General features: G+C 39.7%; 1 protein-coding gene across 2 annotated transcripts in view; it reads right to left on the bottom strand.

Moving 5' to 3' along the window:
• Positions 1-3,888: 3,888 nt before the first annotated feature.
• SHTN1 (shootin 1) overlaps positions 3,889-20,929 on the bottom strand; it is a 117,263-nt gene continuing 100,222 nt past the window's right edge. Inside the window, exon 17 of one of the 2 annotated variants that reach the window (XM_004611898.2) lies at positions 3,889-5,613. In XM_004611898.2, coding sequence (XP_004611955.1) covers positions 5,391-5,613 — 223 coding nt within the window. In that variant the 3' untranslated portion in view covers positions 3,889-5,390. The remainder of the gene's footprint in view (positions 5,614-20,929) is intronic. The other variant, XM_055119277.1, reaches the window with a different exon arrangement.

Genomic DNA, 20,929 nt, shown 5'->3' with positions numbered 1-20,929 from the left:
ACAGTTTGGAGAACTGCTTCAATTCGTGGTCTTCGCATGACACTTAGCAACAAGGTAAGTGAGATTATCTAGAAGTGTGCCCTGGAACTTCAACACAATTATAATTAAACAAGAAAGGGACAATTGAGGGGACAACTTCACTGTCACTGTCACTGTCATCCCGTTGCTCATTGATTTGCTTGAGCGGGCACCAGTAACATCTCCATTTTGAGACTTGTTACTGTGTTGGGCATATCAAATATGATTCGAGGTTAGAACTTAATCAAAATTATTCAAAGAGTCGAGGTAGTACCTGCTCTAGGCCAGCACTTCATTTCTAGGTAGAGCTCAGCCTACTTACCTTTACTCCACTGCAGGGCCAGAGCCCCAACGGGTCTGAGTCTTTTCATTTCTCTTCCTTAGCCAGAGAAGAACTGTTCTACTTATCTTTTGCCATATTTATGGAATATGACCGGTAGAAGAATAGAGGTAGTCTACATGACATCATCCACAACAGAGATGAAAGAAAACAGTCATACCCACATTGGGATCCGGCAGGGTTAGGAAATGTCTGTGGAGAGAGAAACTCTATGTGGGGCCAGCCACTGATCCTACCCATGATGACAGCAGCGGGCAGTGGGCTCTGCCCACCCACTGCTACAGGAGTTCCTTGCTTCATGATGAGAGGTGATTCAACATGTACAATGTGGCCATAGATAAATCATCTAATTCTGTTTTTAAGATTATCACTGTCACCGTATCACTGTCATCCTGTTGATCATCGATTGGCTTGAGCGGGCCCAGTAATGTCTCCATTCATACTAGCCCTGAGATTTTAGCAGCCTCTCTTTACTCATCCTTCCAAATGGTGCCACATTAGAGGCTCTTCAGAGTTAGGGGAATGAGACCCATCGTTACTGTATTTGGCATATGAAAATGTCACAGGGAATTTGCCATGTGGGCAGTAAACTCTCAGTAGCTTGCCATGTTCTCCAAGAGGTAGAACTCAGCTATCAGATGAGTAGCCATGTGCTTCTGGGAGCTTGGTTTTATATTCCCTGGATGTTGGCTATTGATGGGATTACATGGCGCTGGGGGCAGTTTCTGGGTGTGACTGCCTAGCTACTGGAAAATGGGGAATCTGGGTGGAAGAGGCCCAGTCCCAATCCAAGCAGCCTTGGCGATCTCTAGGTCCTGCACTTAATATAATAAGATTATATTAAATATATATTATTGTATATGTATATATTCACTGTATCACTGTCATCCCATTCATCATTGATTTGCTCAAGCGGGCACCAGTAACGTCTCCATTTGTCCTAGCCCTGAGATTTTAGCAGCCTCTCTTTACTCATTCTTCCCAGTGGTGCTGCATTGGAGGCTCTTTCAGGGTCAGGGGAATGAGACCAATCATTACTGTATTTGGCATATTGAATACATCATGGAGAGCTTGCCAGGCTCTGCTGTGCAGGCAGGACGCTCTTGGTATATAGTATATAAATTTTTATATATCATATAAATTTTTCCTGTGAGGTCTGGAAATAGAATTAAAATTATAATATGTATTATATGTAAAATATATATTGCATATATATTTTTTCTGTGAATTAGATTCCAAGTCTGGAAAGAGAATTAACAATACATTTATATATAATATATGTAAATATGTATCATACAAATTATCTCTTTGGTTTTTTTTTCTGTGAATTAGATTCCAAGCCTGGAAAGAGAATGAACATTATTGGCACTGTAGCACTGTCATCCCGTTGTTCATGGATTTGCTCAAGCAGGCACCAGTAATGTCTCCATTGTGAGGCTTGTACTGATTTTGGCATATCCAATATGCCACAGGTAGCTTGCCAGGCTCTGCCATGCAGGTGGGATACTCTCGATAGCTTGCCGGGTTCTCCGAGAGGGATGGAGGAATCGAACCCAGGTCAGCCACGTGCAAGCTACGCTCTACCCGCTGTGCTATTGCTCCAGTCCATGAACATTATTACCTGCAACTAACTTTCCAGCAGGTCATTGTTGACAAGGAAGGTGTGGAGGGAGGCACAGCTGGTGAGCGGCCATAGCCAGAGCAGCCACCTCCTCTCTGAGACCACTCAAGACCCATGGCCAGTGGCCTACGAGCCTGACAGTCAGAACTGCCACAGGATTGGCTGGTGCAGGAGGCGCGATGGAAGGAGTTTACCTGACACTGGCTCAGATACAAATCCTTATTCTCTCAGAAGGAAAAGAGGCCGTTGATGCTTTGTGTAAATAGCTAGCCTTCAAAACACACCTAATCCTTGACCTCACTCGGGCCATAAAAACTGCATACATATTATAAAAACTGTCGTGAGTGAGAGGTCATTTAGATAGTCGAAATGGAAGGAACAATGAATAATCTTTTAGGAGAAACAAAAAGACAAAGATGGCAATCCCAACTAGAATTCTGTTCAGTGTGGGAGGTCTAGCATTTTTTTTTTTTGCAGAGATCTAAGAATATACCTCGAAAGACCAAGCACTAGTCTTCCTTGTTCCCCATCTGCACAATGCAACCTCACCCAGTAGTAGTGGCAAAATTTCTTACAACTGAGGTGAAAGGGAAAAGAGAAAAATGGGAGGCAGAAAAATACAATAGTTTTCACCAAACTAATTCTAAATGCTCCATGACCGTCGTAAAGGGCAGCCAGTACTTCAGTAAATGGAAAGAACTTACAAAATGTGTTAGCTGGTTCAGGCCACTACGAATGGTTGCCTGAACCAGCTAACACATTTTACCAAACAGTAATTCTTTTGCTCAGGACTTACTCCTAAGCTCTGCACTCAGGAATCACTCTTGGTGGGCTTGGAGGACCATCTGCGGTGTCAGGGATCAAACCTGGGCCAGCTTCATGCAAGGAAGGCACCCTAATATATTACGTATATTATCTTATGTACACATATATTATTATTATATTATTATTATTATTTTGCTTTTTGGGTCACACCCAGCGATGCACAGGGGTCACTCCTGGCTCTGCACTCAGGAATTACCCCTGGCGGTACTCGGGACCATATGGGATGCTGGGAATCGAACCTGGGTCGGCCACGTGCAAGGCAAGCACCCTACCCGCTGTGCTATCACTCCAGCCCCATGTACACATATATTATTATATATTATCTCTCTGGCCCTGACTCGTCAACCCTAACTCTCTAGGAATGGGGGTGTTTGGATAACTGCATTATTCTGTTGATGTGTGTGATGAAACAGAGACTAGCTTTCACATCCTTGTAGTCCTCAGCACTTGCCTAAGGTCCTCGAGCAGAAGGCTAGTAGACACAGAAAGGCAAGCGCCAAGAAATACTGAATGAAGTTCCTCAAAGCAAACCATTTTGTAGGTAATTAAAATAAAGTTACCAATTCCTTTATCGTTTTAACAAAGGGCAAGACAGGGGACTTGTGAATTAGAGTCCAAGCCTGGAAAGAGAATGGACATTATTAGCATTGTAGCACTGTAGCACAGTCATCTCGTTGTTCATGGATTTGCTTGAGCGGGCACCAGTAACGTCTCCGTTGTGAGGCTTGTTACTGATTTTGGCATATTGAATACGCCACGGGGAGCTTGTCAGGCTCTGCCTTGCAGGTGGGATACTCTCGGTAGCTTGCTGGGCTCTCCGAGAGGGATGGCTCTCTTTGAGAGAGACAGACAGACAGGTAGCTCAACAGGCTAAGCACATGCTTTGCATGACGGAGGCGTGGATTTGAGCCACAGTGTTTCACGTGCCTCCTCCGAGGAGCACTGCTGAAAACTGTCCCAAACATAATCCAGAGTAAGCCCTGAAGAGGCGGGTTTGTCTCTGCCCCCCAACCCCGAGAAAACCTGAACAAAAGCAAGCAGATTGGGGAACTCAGCCCCCAAATGCCAATAACCACAACTGAACTTGAATGAGAAACTCTTGGTGCTTTTTAATAAGTGTAGTGAAAAGAGTTCAAATCACAGCATAACAATTAATTTAAGTGAATTAATGCAGTTTGTGGTTAGTCTATAATATAGCAGTATTATTCAATTAGGGAAAATTACCGTTGAAAACATTATATTTTAATTCCCCACTAGGAGACTGTTAAGTTACTGTAAAATCATTACAGGAAGAACATGGCAATAGTCAAGTGTAACAGACCTACTAAAAGATAATTATCTCCAAATTTAGGAAGTACATTTACCTGCCTACCCGCCTCGTCCAGCCTACGCTTAGCACACGTGCAAAAATAAAACACAACACAACTACTGCAATTATTACTATCATTTTCTTTTACCCTTAGGTGAGAAACACCTGACAGCTACATGCTGAGCCATGCTAACAAAACTAAACCTTTCACTTTCTTTAATAGTAAAATTACCATTACTGAATCATTGTCATAAAAAAATGCATTCAAGTACATTACCACTTATTTTAAATAAACACCAATTTTGAAACAATCGACTTTGAAAAGCTGTATAAGTTTAAAAAAAATCCCTGATTACATTTCTATTTATTCGCCATGGGAGCCTGAAATATTGTACTTTAAGAGACTAACTACCACTTAATTTCTTAAAAAAAAAAAAATAACAACAAACCTGTGTAATGTAGAACAGCAGTGAAGCAAGAAAATTGTTTGCCTGTCACTTAGCTTCACTGTACCTAAGAACTGTAACAAAATATGGTACTTGTGCTACATTAGTACATGAAAAAAAAAACATAATTAACTTATAGTAGAGAGCACATGGTTTGCCAAGAAAATATTCTCTAATTTCGAGGTTTGAACTTCACCTCAATTCTGCATTCAGGCCACTAGTGCGTTACCAATCAAAGTCTTTGGGGGTGCTCTGCACACAGTATCAAGTAATTTTCATCCTGTAGTGAAGGACTCCTGTGATTAACATTGACATAGGACCACCGGTTTCATGGCCGCTCCTGTACTTTCTCGGTCCATTAATCTATTAGATAGTCATTTGTATGCCACAGTGCCTAAAACAATGCTACTGCAGTTTCCCCATCAAAAGAGGATCAGACCCCACATAGAAGCTTGTGGGGGAACTTTTTACATTACATTGATCAGTGGTATTTATCCAATGGTCTACAAGTACTACAGATTTTCAATAAGACATCTGATGAGCAGTATGCACATTATCAAAAAGCGCTTTCTGTAACCTTCTAAGGGAAGTCACGTTTAATGTAGTAATTATGAAAAATCTTATCCCTAACAAGAGAACAAACAGAGACTACTTAGGCTGTCGATTGTGCTAACTAGCTTAGGGTAGAACTACTTACAAAAGTGACATCAGCAAAGAAACTGTTCTGAGTACAGTGATAAGAACAGAATGTCAATAGCCCTTGCCAAGCTAGAACTGATCATGTGCTTATTGAAAATGGCTTCCACGCATATCAGCCTTCACGGTCATAGATCAGCAGTTGGAGCTGTTGGAATCTCTAATCTTTCCACTGCTTGCTTCTTTATTTTCTGGTTTCATTTCGCCTTCATCCTCCTTGTGTTGAGTTGGATCTTTTTCGGTGACCTGGTCTTTGGTTTGAGATTCGTGTGTGGAAACAGGATCTAAAACTACAACCGGTTCAGCTTGTTTTTCACTGCCAATGCATTGTGTCCTGCGTCCAGCGCTACTGGGAGGCCTAGGGGATAAGGAGTTAAACAAAATGAAAAGCAGAGAGAGAATATTTGTCTTTCATTCAGGTGAACAAAAAGCCCCCGAACGTTCTATGTCTAATCAACATGCAGAAAGTGATCTTTTGAGGTGCCAGCCATTTGGGAAAAAAATCATAATAATAACAAAGTCATTAGATTACATATTAGTAGCACAAGGTCAGGAGAAAGAAGGTGGGAAAAGTCAGCAATTAGCGACGGAAATGTTCAAAAGCCAAGCGCACCTACCTGCTTAATTACATGCTCTTCTCAGGAAGCGCGAAGCTCATGGGTAGGCTGTGCCCAGCTTTCCACTACGCTCTGTCCTCCCACCCTCCCTGTGCTGGAAGAAGCCAGAAAACCCCCTACTGTCCTCGGGTACCTCCGGTTACAGCTTATCTCTGGAGAGACTATGCCAAGGAGGAAAGTTAATCACCCTGATCCCGATGGACAGCAGGGAGTCCAGCCAGCTGTGGCCAGCTCTGATGGCAGGGAAGCCGTCAGGGCAGGAGCAGGGCCCCAGGGAGAACTCAGAGTTCAAACCAAGAGATGGCTGCCCTCAACTTTTTCTCAAAAGGAGAACCCTTCACTAAGAACTTTCTTACTGAACGCCAGTGGTAGTGGCTTTCTCTTTTCCACCGAGCTCCCCCTCCTCTCTTCTCTTCTGATGCAAGAAGCTACAGCTTCTTGGTTGAAGGGATGCTGAATCCCTTGTGCAGATACATCCTGAAATCCTTGTCTGGCCATGGGTAAGGAAATCCGACTGTCGGCATTTACTCCTCTCAGAAGTCCTGGCCAGCTGCTGGGCGTGGCGGGGGCTAGTCACACCTCTCTGGTCCTCCGCACAAATATCCAGATGCCCACCATGAGCCCACAGCACCCACTGTCCCTCTTGCTGTCAGGACATGAAATGGGGAACAAGTGGGCAGGATTCGTCCATTGTTCTGAGAAAGGGGCTCTTCCATTTTGTTCAGGGTTATACAGAGCCTCAGTACCTCATGCCCATTTGTAGAGGAAATGAGTCAGGAGACACTAATGAACTATAAAAGGTTCAGAACGAATGGACAGAACCCAGCGTTTTGCTATGAGTCAGTCTGATTGTCTCTTTAAAGGGACAAAAACAGAACAAATAATCTGCCATTTAGAGAAAGTGATCACTACTATAAAAATCTCAACCCCATGGCCGCAGATGTATCACATTCTAACCTGTGCCGAGATTTGTCCAAATGTCTGAAAACCAATCCATTTGGCTAACCAGTTAGACTAACCATGTGCTGTGATGATCACAGTTAACTACCGCAAAACCCTTTGTTGAAGGTGGTAAAAAAAGAGATGGGCAGGAAGCTGAGATGAGAACCGTAGACTGTAGTGAGGGCAGACTCCTTTTTCTTTTTTGCCTCAATTAGAGAACACCATTGTTCTTCGCCAAGACATTCATTACCATACTCTGAGAATCAATCGGAGGGATAGTTTCCCCAGTGGTCCCTAGGTTGACTTCCTCTGACTCAGACTCTCACCCTGGCCACATGTCACCCCCTTCTGCATGATATACGGGAACTGTTCTCGGAACTGAACCTCCAACAGCGGGGGGAGCTAGCTGACAGCCTATTCAAGTTTGCTGCCTCTGTATCTGATAATGCCAACAATTCTGTCAGCTGCAAAAGAAGATGGATAAAAAGTGGCAGACGCTGAAGACAAATAAATCAAGGCTACATCTGTCCCTTGAATTCTAAATCTCTAATTCTCAGGATGCAGACAAGTTGCAGGGCAAAGCTCAAGCCACACATGCACGTGACCAGGGATTTGGAGAAGCTGGATAAGGAGATGGGGGGGTCAAGAAATTGCTGCCACAAGCCACTGAGGGGACAACATGCACATCCTGGTCTGTGTCAAAAAAAAAAAAAAAGTAACTGCCTCCATTCTGCCTTCAAAATCTCATGCAAATTTTCCCTGGGGCGAATCCTAAACTGAACCCAAAACTGGAATTCCAGAAAATGAAGTTCTAACCTGACTAAGTTGCTAGAGTCAAAAGGCTTTCAGGCCGTGTAACAGTTGGTTCCACCATGTCAGGTTTGAGCCCACCATTATTAAGTAAGCCAGTCAGTCTGTTGGAAGCATGCAAAGAAAGTATTCATCTCATTTGAGATAAGCAACTTCCATCAACCTATACTAACCTTCGTAATTTCAGTAGAACTACCATGAGTATTTTCATGCCCATGTGTATTTGCAGGTCAAGGGGGGCTGGTAAGCAAATTTTTTTTTTAAAAAAAAGCTTTCTTCAACAGCTGGAGACTGAAAACATCCGGGAATGCTCTCGGGGGGCTCCACAACAGCAACAAATGAAGGTTGATTGAACCGTGAACTCAGAAGCCTTGTATTGTCAGGCTGAAATTGTCCTAGATTGTCTGCCCAAAGAATTGTTCTTCTTTCTTGAAGTAAGCTTCTTGACTGTAATCTATTATTAAGTCACCTGTAGGCTACAATTTGAGAAATCCTTTGTTGAGTATCACTGAACTTGGCACAGTGGGCAATTTCTCTGAATCTCTGCTGTAGGAATCAGTGGAATTTTTGAATTTTGATTTTTCAAGGTTAATGATCAAGGACCCAGAATTACAGCAGGAATAATGGCAATCATTTACCCCTCCCTTTCTTTTACGGAGGGGGAACATTAGGGTTGGAGAGGGAGAGCCTGGCCTAAAACAGCAGCAAAGGCAGAAGAGGAATCTGGAGCTCCCATCTCTCCACGCCCTCTCTCCTAGCACCGTGCTGGTTACCAAAGCACCCCAGGAACGTGAGAAGGATGCCACAGACTAAGTTTGGCATGACTGATTTCTTCCTGCATCCATGTTTCTAAGCTATACCTTTCAGATCTGTAAAAATAAAGCCTGTTTCTTCACGTTATCTTTTTATTCCCTCTCTACCCGACCCCCACCATGACTAATGGTTTTTCTTTGTTTGCCATAACTAGGTCCATTCCTGGTTCCCATTGGGAGCCATCCAAGGCTCCTTAAGGAACAGGGGAACTTCCTTCTAGACCTATTTTCATCTGCATTTCTATCAAATGGGCAGAGCCGGAGTTCCATGGTACCAAAATCCCAGGCTTATGCGCACAGGAAGGGAAGATCTGAAGGTTAAACTCCCAGGCACTCAAATGCTACAGTATAATTTCCAATAGAAATTGTAATAAACTTATTCTGTCCAAACTTTCTACTCTACCTCTGCCTCCAAGAACAAGGACTGGTGCAAACAACTAAAATTCATCACTCATGAAAAGTAATGGCAAGTCGCCTTCTCTATGCTACAAAATCTCCAAATAAACACTATTAAAGGTGATTATAAATAAGACTAAAACCACAAGATGTTCAGGATTAAAGACTAAAGGGGTCACTGATGTAAAACTAGTCCAACTTTTTCATTCTGAAGAAAATGACAAAACTCATGAATTCAGTATTTTTCAAAATCGAAGATACACAACTTGTTATTAGCAAAGGACCCATATTGTGAAATCTTGGTTTCCTGTTCAATCGTTTTGTTTTCTCATCCACAACATCCTAAGAGTCATTTATGGTTCACTCCAATAGATATTTTGAATGGGTCATTGAAGATCAACTGTGCAGAGGCTGTCTCACAACAACAAAAAACGAACCAAAGAGCAAAATAACCACTAGGAGACAATATATCAACCAAGGCCACTTTATGAAGCCTGATGCTAGAGTACAACTTGGCCATCCTTTTACAAAGTAGCTACTTCCACCCCGCGGCATGGGAGCCAGGATGTGGGGCTTGTGCAGAGCGGGCCACTTGCTGGTACAAGGAAAACTCTGACTCCAACCATACTGGTACCAGAAGAATCAGAACAATTGCCAGTGGCATTGTTGAAGCTGAACTTCATAAAGAGACTCAGTGATTTCCCAGACTCTGCTAGGAGAGATGAAAGGGTGGCATTCTAATTTTTAAAAAGCACATCATTGTTTGCATTCAGTGAAATTCCTTTCAAAATCAACTTTCCACGTTCCAATTATATTCGACAACATTCTAGCTAACATTTCGGCTGCAATTCAAATTAACTAATGCCCAAAAGAGCCCTAATAGACATGGTTCTGAGCTCAACTGAGTACAATCAAAGCTCAGGAAATAAAGGGGGGGAAACGCTTATTTCATGCAAATTCTGCATATCACTCAAGCTTAATTTTACTGATAATATAAAGGTGGGACATTTTGAACATTACAGTGAATGAAACTTTTAAGCCATGAGAGTTATTTTATAAAATGCTACCTCTGAAAAGCTGATTGCCAAACAGTATAAAAATGGTTGGAGGAATAAATGCCAAGTTCATTTCTATTTCACTTCTGAGGTAACTATCTTTCAAATCGCAACAGCTGGACTATTTAACACAATCTGGTGAATCAAAGTATAGTTCTTCTCTGGTCTCCCAGTGGGACGTCTGCATTAGTCCGTGGCAGGCATCCAGCAAATGACGCACAGCCGGACGGTCTGAACTCTGTTTCATTTACAATAAAAGTGGATAAAGCCGCAATCATATTTACCACCTTCAAGAACAGAAAACGGAAAGATTTAAATTTGTCCTTATAAAGTTGCTTCCTGGGAAAACTCCAAAGAGGAAGTCTGTTTTGCATTTTCCCATGTGTAAAATTAAAAAGTCTTAGGTTTTTCTGGGTTTTTGTTTGTTTGTTTGTTTGTTTTTTTACAACAGTGGACTGTGCTGGCATTATAACAGAGGTTTGTTTTTATTTCCCCTAGGCACCCTATACTTCAGATTTTAATACACTTGCCCCAAACATCCCCAAGTTTCAAACCTAAGAGAAGACTTTCTATACTGTCACTGAATCAAATGTTTTTAAATAATATGAAGGTAGAACAAAACTAAAACTAAAAGAAAAATACATTTTTTTTTTGCCTTGTGTACTTTTTGCAACTCTACTTTAGTCCAAAAGAATAAATCAGTCTTGGTGAGGTTCTATCTAAGGAAAAACTGAGTCTGATTTTAAATAATAAAAAAAAATTACACTGTTAGATGACAGAATGCCACCCTGGTTGAAAAATCTGACATCAGCCCTCTACATGCTGACTCGCCCTCAAGATTAGCAAGAATTCCTTTTCAACAGCAGGAACAATGGCTGAGCAGAGGAGAGGGCTGTGTCCACGCGCAGCCATATTTTCTTCAGTTGTTGTAACTCAGTCATCTTGGTGCATGTTACATCCCAGGCGCAGAGCGGACTACAAACGCTTCTCCCAGTTCTTTGATTTCTGGACTACGGACATTACCAGATTCCCAAATATACTTGTCCACAAATGCTCAGGGAACTCGACCTTTCTCACCCATGAAAATCAACATTCATCATGTGTAAACTAAAATGAATTTTAGTTCAGGTAAAGACTGCATTCTGAAAGGGAAATGCCTGTTGTTAAGGTCACCTAGAAGCTTTCTGTAATTTGTCACAACCGAAAAAGTCACTAGAAAAAAAATTTTTTCATATCCCATCTATTGAAAAGGAATGCTGCTTAAAAAATATTTCAAGAAACAATCTTTCGCCAAAATCCCCACAGAACACTGATTCTTCAAGAAAGACTTCCTGCACAATATGCTTGCTTTAATTCTAAGTTTGCTAGACAATATTTTGCTCAATGTGAAAGATCCTTTCTTAAATTTACTATATTATATGCTTTAAACTATCAGATGGGACACTGTAAAGAAGGCAGTGAGCTACTTTTCATATAATTATGTGGTGAAGTATGCCACAAGTGAACTGGGCTCATCATGTTTTAGAAGTTGGGTGAATTTATTCTTAGTTCTGCATTTAAATTCGAGCCGGCCATTTCTATTTGAAGAAATTAAAAACTCTCTTCTGCTCTACACAAATAAAAGGAAACACAAATACTGCAGAGACTACTGAAAGATCTTGTAAAAAATTACAAAGCAGTGAGAGCAATTTGGTTCTCTGTGCAGAAATAATATATTTTAAGTTAATTCTCTTAAAATCATAGGTGTTTGCAACTGGCGGCCAATGTTAGAAGGCAATTAATTCTTTGAGAGAATTGAGAATTACTCAGCAGCATTTTCACAGTCATTTTGAGATTTACTCAACAGAATTTTACCACTAGGTATAACACAGCCTCAGCAATACATCTGGAAGAAGTTGCTGTACCTACACTACTGGAGGGCAGATCTTTTGGAAAGTTCACAGGGGAACTCCTTGGGTGGGGCCGGGGGAGTGCAAAAAAAAAAAGAAAAAGACTAGGTGAGGGGATCTCAACTTCCAGAAAATTCAGTGGTTCTGCTAATTTTTGTTGTTAAAACTTAATTGTCCATGTACAGGCACACACGGGGAACCTTTGTAGTGGTGCTTTGCTGAGCAGGGCTGTTTCCTGCAGTGTCGGTACACAATTCAGCAGTACTAAGATTACAGTTGAGAGCAGAGCAAATCCTTTAATTGTATAAGAGCATCAGATTAGGCAGGAACTTCCATGCAGTTCTTTCTGCTAGCTCGTAGTCTCTTCTCAGAAACCAACGTTTACTAAGAACAGGGAAGGTGCCCTCCATCCCGTACACGCACGCCGTGTGCCACTCACCCTCGGGGATAAAAGAAGGGATGAGGAAATGGTGGAAGTGGAAAGAGCGGGAAGAAAATCCACCCTTCCCACAAACAGGGACTAAAAACTTCCGTATTTTCCGTTGGAACAAAATGTGGACCCCAACCTTTATGAAAATAGCAACATGTCCAAAAGTATGTCCAGTGGGGATCAATGTTGGGGCGAATGACTTTATGTTGAGTTTTCCCCTAAAAAATCAGTTTGGAATCTCAATTACTATTTGGTAACATGTTTCTAAAGCTCAGATACTCAACTCTAATTAGAATAAAAAAAATCAACAGTATTTTTTTCTACTTCATTTTTGTATATTAGTTTCATAATGAAGGTAATGGAATAAACTGAAGAGACCAGTTAGAGGTCAAACAATAATAAAATCAATCTTACTTTTTAATTCAAAACCTGAGAGGCAATTATTTTTTCTCTTTCACAGAAATGTTTGACTATTACACTAACCAAAAGATATCTAAAATTTATCTTTTATCAACTGCCCTTTGGTATTCAGTTAATGGATCAAGCAAGATGAACTATTACAAAAATAAATCTGTGTGAGGCCAAATGTCACATGTATTTAGAGATACCACAGATCTAGAAATTAAATGCAAATTAAAATAAAAATGGTTTCATTGAAAATGGACATTTTTCCTATTGAAATTGAAGTCCAATAATTGCTACATGAGGGTTTTTTTTTTTTAATTCTTCTAGGACAGAATGTGACCCGTTCTGACCTCAAAAACAAAAAAGGCAAGCTAACTGCCTCTCTGGTGGTTTAAAAGGAAATTTAAAAGAGCTTTACAAAGCTTACAGTTTTGGGGAGACCTGAAATTGGAAAAAAAGCATGATAAATTAGAGAAGTGTTAATTGGGAGTCTCTACAAATTGTAGTTTAAAAGGACCTTTGAAAATAACCAAGAACAGCTATAAAATCACTATAAATCACACCAATTACAACGAAATCCAAGTTCTCTTTCAAACACAAGTAACTAGATAAATGAAAAATCATCTCTGAGATTGGCTGCCTTAGTAAGTTGTAACTGCCAGGAAGATAATCACTGCCCAAGAATAATTAATACAAAAAGTGAATATGGAATAAATCTCAATGCAGACCAAACAGGGCCAAGTCTATATAAGACTATTTAATGAAAAAGCAAGATGGCAAGATCACAAAATATTCCTGGGCCTGACTATGATGCCAAAACCTTTCAAGAATATCTTCGTTCTTTCTCTATACTGAAGGCTCACTTGTTTGCCTTTATTTTTTAAACAGAGATGTCCTAAAACATGATTACTAAAGGATTTGCAATCACAAATGCAAAGGAGCTAAGTGATAACAGACCAAAGATGGAAACTCATTCAAAGAGGTACAGCCTACAAGTAGATACAACAAGAATATTTATTTTTGGTTATTGAATGCATATCTTTGAAGGAAAAGGAGTAACAGTGATGTGCCTTTATACTGTATCAGTATTCAGTAACGTACCTTTCAAACTCAATGATTAAAACCTAGGTATTTTAAATGAATTAATTTTAGGATGTTTCAAATGTCAATAATTTTTTCTTAAATGTGTACATGATACATATATCAAAGACTAAATAAAGTAGTTTAGGTTGGTATTCTGATAGGCTGATATCAAAAGTTTATTTGTAAAACATGCCCCTTTAATGAAAATTAAACATTAAGATTATTTCTTTCCATCTACTCTTTAAATTTCCTTCTAGTAGTCATTCCAAAGACTACTAATCCAGACAGTCTTTCCTGTTCAGAAATCTTTCACTGAGTAACATATTTTTTTCTCTTAAAAGAAGCATTTTAATGGCTTAGGAAGCCTTAGGAAGATGAGCAGGGAAAGAGGTGAACATGTAAGATCTGAGTATCTCAGATGCAGTGGAATAATTTTACTGTGGCGTCATTGCTTTTTAAAGCAGTACTCTTCAATTGTTTTACACTTATGGACTGCTACCTGTCCTGCATACCTGCCCACAGATTACCAGTAGAGCCAAAGTGACAGGCTATTAACAGTGAACTGTTCCACATGTGCAGACCAGCACCAGGGTGTGGATGGGTGGTTGAAGACCACTGCTCTAAAGGAGAACCACGAGGATCATTTTCTCCTTTCCCACTACTCTTACTTTAAAAACATCAAATGTGCTATGCCACAATAGAAATAGCTGGGATTTGGACAGAGAAATTAAAAAAAAATTTTAAGTAAAATCTGACCCAATATGGATTATGAATATAATTTTAGGGAAGTTATTTATTTTGCTAGCCTCAGTTTCCTCATCTGCAAATGAGAATAACTCCCAATCTGCACATTTGGAAGGATGAAAATGACACATGAAAGTAGCTGATTTTTAAAAATTCAAGGGAAATATAGTAATAGCAACAAAACACCCTGGAAACAAGTTTCAAATTCCTGAACCTCCAAACTTTCATTACCCATAGTCTCAATCTATGATGAATATACATCCTTCCTAGCAAGTAAAGCATATTTCCTCCTAGATAGATATTATTATAATGGGGGAAATATGAATAAATACTGATGAAAATGGAAAACATTAACAAAGAGGAAAAGTATATGCAATGGAATATAGGCTTTTACACTTAAAATGTTTTCCCATTTTATTTCAGCTAATAAAGAACATCCAACTTCTGCATTTTGTTAATAACAGAGCCAAAATGTTTCAGATACCTCACACAGAATTTAAATGGAAGACAACTATATTCATATTTAGGCATACTGCATTTTTTATCATACAACCTCATCTTTGCTACTGAAAGATTAAATTTTTAGTTAGACATTAATGTGTCAGAATGTGTAAACCAGGAAATAGTCAATCTAATGGATAACGAAAAAGAAAGATGTGATACCGATACCAACCAGCTTTTCCATGACTCTCCTGTATACAAGTTTTCTGAATAGGTGGTTGGAAGGCATGTCAAGTGTCTAAGTCACACTTTAAATAACATATTCGCAGTGGTAGGCAACTTGGTAACTTGTTTCCAGCAACGGAATCTACCATTACAAGCCAAGGCCATTCAGGAACTTGTGTTGAATAAATCATGGTAAAGTTATTAGATCAAAATAAACACTGATAGTAATTCTCTTAAAGGACCAGAAGAGCAGCTGTAAAGCATTCCTTACTTCTCACGTGCACCACCAAAAAATACACAGGTAGGAAATATTGCCCAATGTATGTCTGGGGCAGAAATCTCTAATCCAAACTGATCTAGAAGACTTTTGGGCAATACATGACAGGGGTGGAATGAACATCTAAATCGACCCGGGTTCGAATCCCAGCATCCCATACGGTCCCCTGAGCACTGCCAGGAATAATTCCTGAGTTCAGAGCCAGGAGTAACCCCTGTGCATCACCGGGTGTGACCCAAAAAGCAAAAAAAAAAAATCATGATTATGATGATGATGATGATGATGATGAAAAAGATGCACACAATTCAGTTGGGGAGAAGGGAATGAGGAGAGAGGGATATTGGGGAATCTTGGGGAAACAGGGGGGAATTCTGGTGATGGGTGTGCTGGAATTACATACATGAGAAATCATTATTAACAGTACAGTAGACCACAGAATCTCAATTAATAAAAATCAAATGAGAGATCAATGACATTATGATAAAAAAATAAAAAGTGAATGCTGAGATGACATGACTTTTCCCAGGTTACCTGGCCCTGTCAATAAGCTAGGTGTCCAGTACATAAATTTTTAAATCTATTTTTTTATTTTTGGTTAAATAAAAATATTTATTTTTTACAATAAAAAATAAAGCCCAGCATTGGCATGATAATATAAGAGAGAAAAGCAATTTATTGAAGTAATATGCTATCTAATTAATATGCCAACCCTACAAGTACATGTTGGTACTCTGATCTCATATATTAGGAAACAGAGCCAAGGAATGAATAACTTGCCCCAGGTTATAATGATAACAATGTCTGGGGGCCAGAGTGATAGTATAGTGGATAGGGCATTTGCCTTGCACACGGCCAAACCAGGTTCGATCCCCAGCATCCCATATGGTCCCCCAAGCACCGCCAGAAGTTAATTCCTGAGTGCAGGACCAGGAGTAACCTCTGTGCATCCCATCTCCAGGTGTGATCTAAAAAGCCAAAAAAAAAAAAAAAAGATAACAATGTCTGTCAAACAGAAGATTTGAACTCCAGTTTCTCTAGCTGTGGAACTGAATTCTGGAAATAACAGGATGTGTCTGCTTCTGTGCACAGACTGTATGGCAGGGCTGTAGGCAACTGATCATTCTATGTTTCCTTGTTACTGCCCCTTCAGCCTACAGACTTTTTCTGCTGAAAATTGAGATCAACTTTGTTACTCTGACCTGTGTAACATTTTGAGTAAGCCTGAGTCTCAGCAACGTATTTGTCTGAAGGAAATAACTCTCTTTAAAAAATTCTCTAATTCAGAATCTTCTCTATTTCCTATTGACCAGATTATCAATTGATTAGTTTGAATCAATGAGCTTTAGCAAATTTTAGCCTTGTTACATGAAGCTAAATCAACAAGCACAACTCCGGTTTACACTGTTTATTGCCTTGGCCCGCTCTTGCTCCCGGAGGCACTGAGGAAGAATCTAAGCATAGGGGCTGGAGCGATAGCATAGCGGGTAGGGTGTTTGCCTTGCACTCGGCCAACCCAGGTTCGAATCCCAGCATCCCATATGTAGAAGTAACCCCTGTACATTGCCAGGTGTGACCCAAAAAGCAAAAAAAAAAAAGCATAAATATATAAGATCTCAATTATAAATGTTAGAATTAATTAAAATCTAATTATAGATTTAATATTACTATTTGATAGTATATACTTAGTGGAAATAATTAGGAAGACACAAATATTTCTAAAGTTATAATTAAAACTCTCAGCCTTATTTACTTTTGTTTTCCTTTTTCTTCAAAAATTACCATGCTAGGTGATGAGCAATTAAAATGTTAATTTAATTAGCAATTAAAATGTTAATTTTAATTGATCCTTGCCACTAAGAACTTAAGGTGTCTCTTGCCTTCTCCTAAAAGCCTTAGGACCTAAATCTGTGCATCTTTGGCTCAATAAATATGAGTTGCTCAATTACTTAAACTTTATCCCTACTTTGGTTTTAAGAAATTTTTAAAAGAACAGGTTGATGTTACTTTCTCATTAATATCTTATGCAGAAAATATCCTTCATTTAAAACCCTTTTTAGGTTAGCAGAGTTTCCTGGCCACCTGAAGACCATCGACTTAGAATGGTTAGATTTTTCTTCAAAAGAGTATTCTATTATACCTGAGCACTTACCTTGTATAGGCACAAAAATGTAGAATATATCCAAGATTAAATGACTCCTGGGCTTGGAAACATATAAAAGTCAAAGTAAACCAGCTAAAACCTCTAACTCTCTAGCTTATTACATGCATGAATGTTAATGGAGGGGTGCTTACAAATTGAGTATTCTAATTAATTGATATTCTACTGTTTTATTGATACTGAAATGTAGTTGTTCATTCATTTACTCTATAAGCATTTACTGAGAACCTATAAGGCAGGCATTATTCCAAGTGTTTAAGACACACCATGAACAAAACAGAAAAAATTCCAACCTTCATGAAGCCTGCATTCTACAAAGGAAAGAAAAATAATAAGCTGTAAATATAATAAAGTTGGTAATATGTTATAAGTTAATTTCTGCTGGAGGAAATGGAGTAGGATTAAGGAGATTCAGAGCTTAGGAAAATAATTGCTACAATTTTAACTAGGGTCTTCAGGGGGGGTCCTTTTGAAGAAGGGACATTAGAGCAACAAATTAATGGAGGTGAGAGATAAGTTTAATATCTCACGTAACTTCTTAGGGAAAGATATACTAGGCAGAGCAGGTAGCAAAAGTAAAGGACTCAGCTGGAATGAAACCTGGTAGAAGAGATGAAAGTGATGGGAGGAAGGAAAGAGAAATTATCATGGGCTGATGGTGCAACTCTCCCAAAGTACTAAGTGCCACAGACCAAAATAAAGTACAATTACTAGATCGCAAAGATTTTTAAGTAGCAAAGACAGTAATTCACTTTGAAAAAGCTGATCTGACTTCAAAATATTTTGGTAATTCAAGTTAATGAGATAAGATTAATGTAGCTGCCTCTACTTTATATGAGTATAACAGTAAATTTAATAGGCAAAGGCAGTCAAAAGAGATCCTGAAGGGCTGGGGAGAGAGAGTACAGGGGCTCAGGCATTTGCCTTGTATTCCACAGATCTAGATTCCAAACCCAGGTACCACATATTGGCCATAGCCCAAGCACCACCAGGGGTCGACAACAACTCAGCACGGAGCCAGGAATACTCCTGAACACCACTGGGCATTGCCCCCAAATCAAAACTTCTCCCTGCCCTCCCCACTAAATTCATTCAAAAGAAGGTATGCACACCATTATTCATTGCAACATTCAGTATAATAGCTAAGATTTGGAATTAACCTAGATGTCCAATGACAGACAAGTGTATAATGAAGATTTGATATACACACACACATACACAGACACACGCACAAAATGGAACACTACACAAGTGTAAGGAATTATGAAATCATGCAATTCATGGCAACATGAATAGAACTGGAATACATCATGTTAAATGAAGGAAGCCAGAAGAAGGCTAAACACAGGATGATATTACTTATATGTGGCATTTAGAATAACTGGATGAGGGAATGCAGTGTTCTAAAGGGGGGGGGGGGGAATGCCCTGATCAACCTTGGCCCCAGAACATAGGGAGAAGGAAAGCAGGAGTAGAGGGGAGGGGGAGAAGAGACAGATGAGAAGAGATGGGGGCCAGTTCAGGGGATAAGGTACAAAGTGGTGATAAGGGGGCTGGAGAGATAGGGCGTTTGCCTTGCACGCGGCTGACCCGGGTTCAAATCCCAGCATCCCATATGGTCCCCTGAGCACAGCCAGGGGTAATTCCTGAGTACAAAGCCAGGAGTAACCCCTGTGCATCGCCAGGTGTGACCCAAAAAGAAAAAAAAAACAAAACAAAAAAAACAAACAAAGTGGTGATAAGGAACGATGGAGCCAAATATCCAAAATCACAGAGCCAACAAAACTGGAATCAAGAGACCCAAACTTTAACAACCAAACTTAGAAAGGTGCTTGTCAAGAGACTGGAGGAGGGAAGGGATATGGGAGGGATCCTGGGAATATCGGTGGAGGGAAGTATGACTAATTTTCTAAATTATGGTGCTTTAATTTTTTCAAAAATATGAAAATTAAAAAAAAAACAAAAACCTTGGAAAGAATCCTTCCCATTCCCTGTACCTAGTTTCCAGGGTTCTTAACACATCACAAATTCTTACATAGAAAGCATATGACTACATTAAGTTAAGCCTCTCTGACTCATTAAAAAGCTGGGTTTAAACATAGGTGACTAGGCCCAGGGACGTGGCTCTGGGTGTAGAACCCGTGCCTCCATGTGCTAGGCTCTCGCTGGATCTCTGGCACCACGTGTGCCCTCCACACAGGACTGGCACCATATAGAGTAATCCTAGTGGATCTCTGAAACATCTTCTGGAGAGATCTCAAAACAAATAAATATAAGCAGATGAGGTATGCCTATCTGGGAAGTGAATAATTACCATGTATGCACAGAGAATTCTTGAATTCGTTTGTACAGCCTCCCTGTACTTAAAGGAAAAAAAGTTTTCCAAAAGGCGCTCTTTGCTAAGCTAAATGACTGTCAATAAGAAAACATGGCATGATTTTTGCTAAAGAATGTCAAGAACTGAATAATCAAGCATTAGGTTACAAAGTTTAAAAGTTAATATAGCAGCAGGAGTATTTGTATTAGTGCTTTAAGCTGATAAATTAAATTGAAATGTGTCTCTTAAGCAGTCATTGAACAAGCAAAATGAGAAATAGATTGAGCTTCACATAGGCCTTTGTGCCATCTAACGACGGTGTCTGTCAACACACGGATCCTTTTCTCTGTCAATTCTGCACACATTTTCCAGACCTTGGGCCTGCAATTATTTCATTTCCTTTCCTGGAAATGTAATATTCACTTACTTTTGGAGAATAAAAGGCAGACAAAGGGAGAAAGGAGTTGCAGCATTCTGTGATTAAGATTATCTGTATAAAACGGTAAAGAAAAAAATATAAACACACACACACACACACACACACACAGAAGCATTTCTCAGATAAACTTGTCTCAGCCAAAATGCCTTTGTGTCTGGATATTGTTTCAAATGTAATGAGATTGTTGATGTCAAATTAGGTGGTAAGCAAATTTAAGAGGAAATACGAAGCATAAATATGAAACATCTTTCTGTTAGAGTGACTTTTGTGAAAAGAAACATGACTGCAGAAGCAAATGTGTTTTTTGAATACAATGACATGAGATAAAACTTTGCAAATCAGGAAAAAAGACCATTCATTCCAAAAGAGGGGGAGAAAATAGTTCATAGTGCCAATGAGAGAAATGCAAGAGTGGAAGAAAATATCAGTTGGCAAAAAATAGATCTAAATTGAGTTTCAACCTCATTTGTCCAGGCTTCACCTTTTAAACAAGACAAGTAGAGCCAGGGGGGAAAAAAGGCCCCTTCTCTCCTGATAGAACAGGAAATCAGAGGTTTAATTAACCATGATTACAATATTCAGCTGATCTGATTTGTCTCACCTCTTCCTTTTCTTTAAGTGACAAACCAGCTGA

Source organism: Sorex araneus, chromosome 11, assembly GCF_027595985.1.
Source record: "Sorex araneus isolate mSorAra2 chromosome 11, mSorAra2.pri, whole genome shotgun sequence".
NCBI classification, from domain to species: Eukaryota; Metazoa; Chordata; class Mammalia; order Eulipotyphla; family Soricidae; genus Sorex; species Sorex araneus.
Note: the sequence above shows the minus strand (reverse complement) of the source record. Positions and strands in the feature narration are given on the sequence as shown.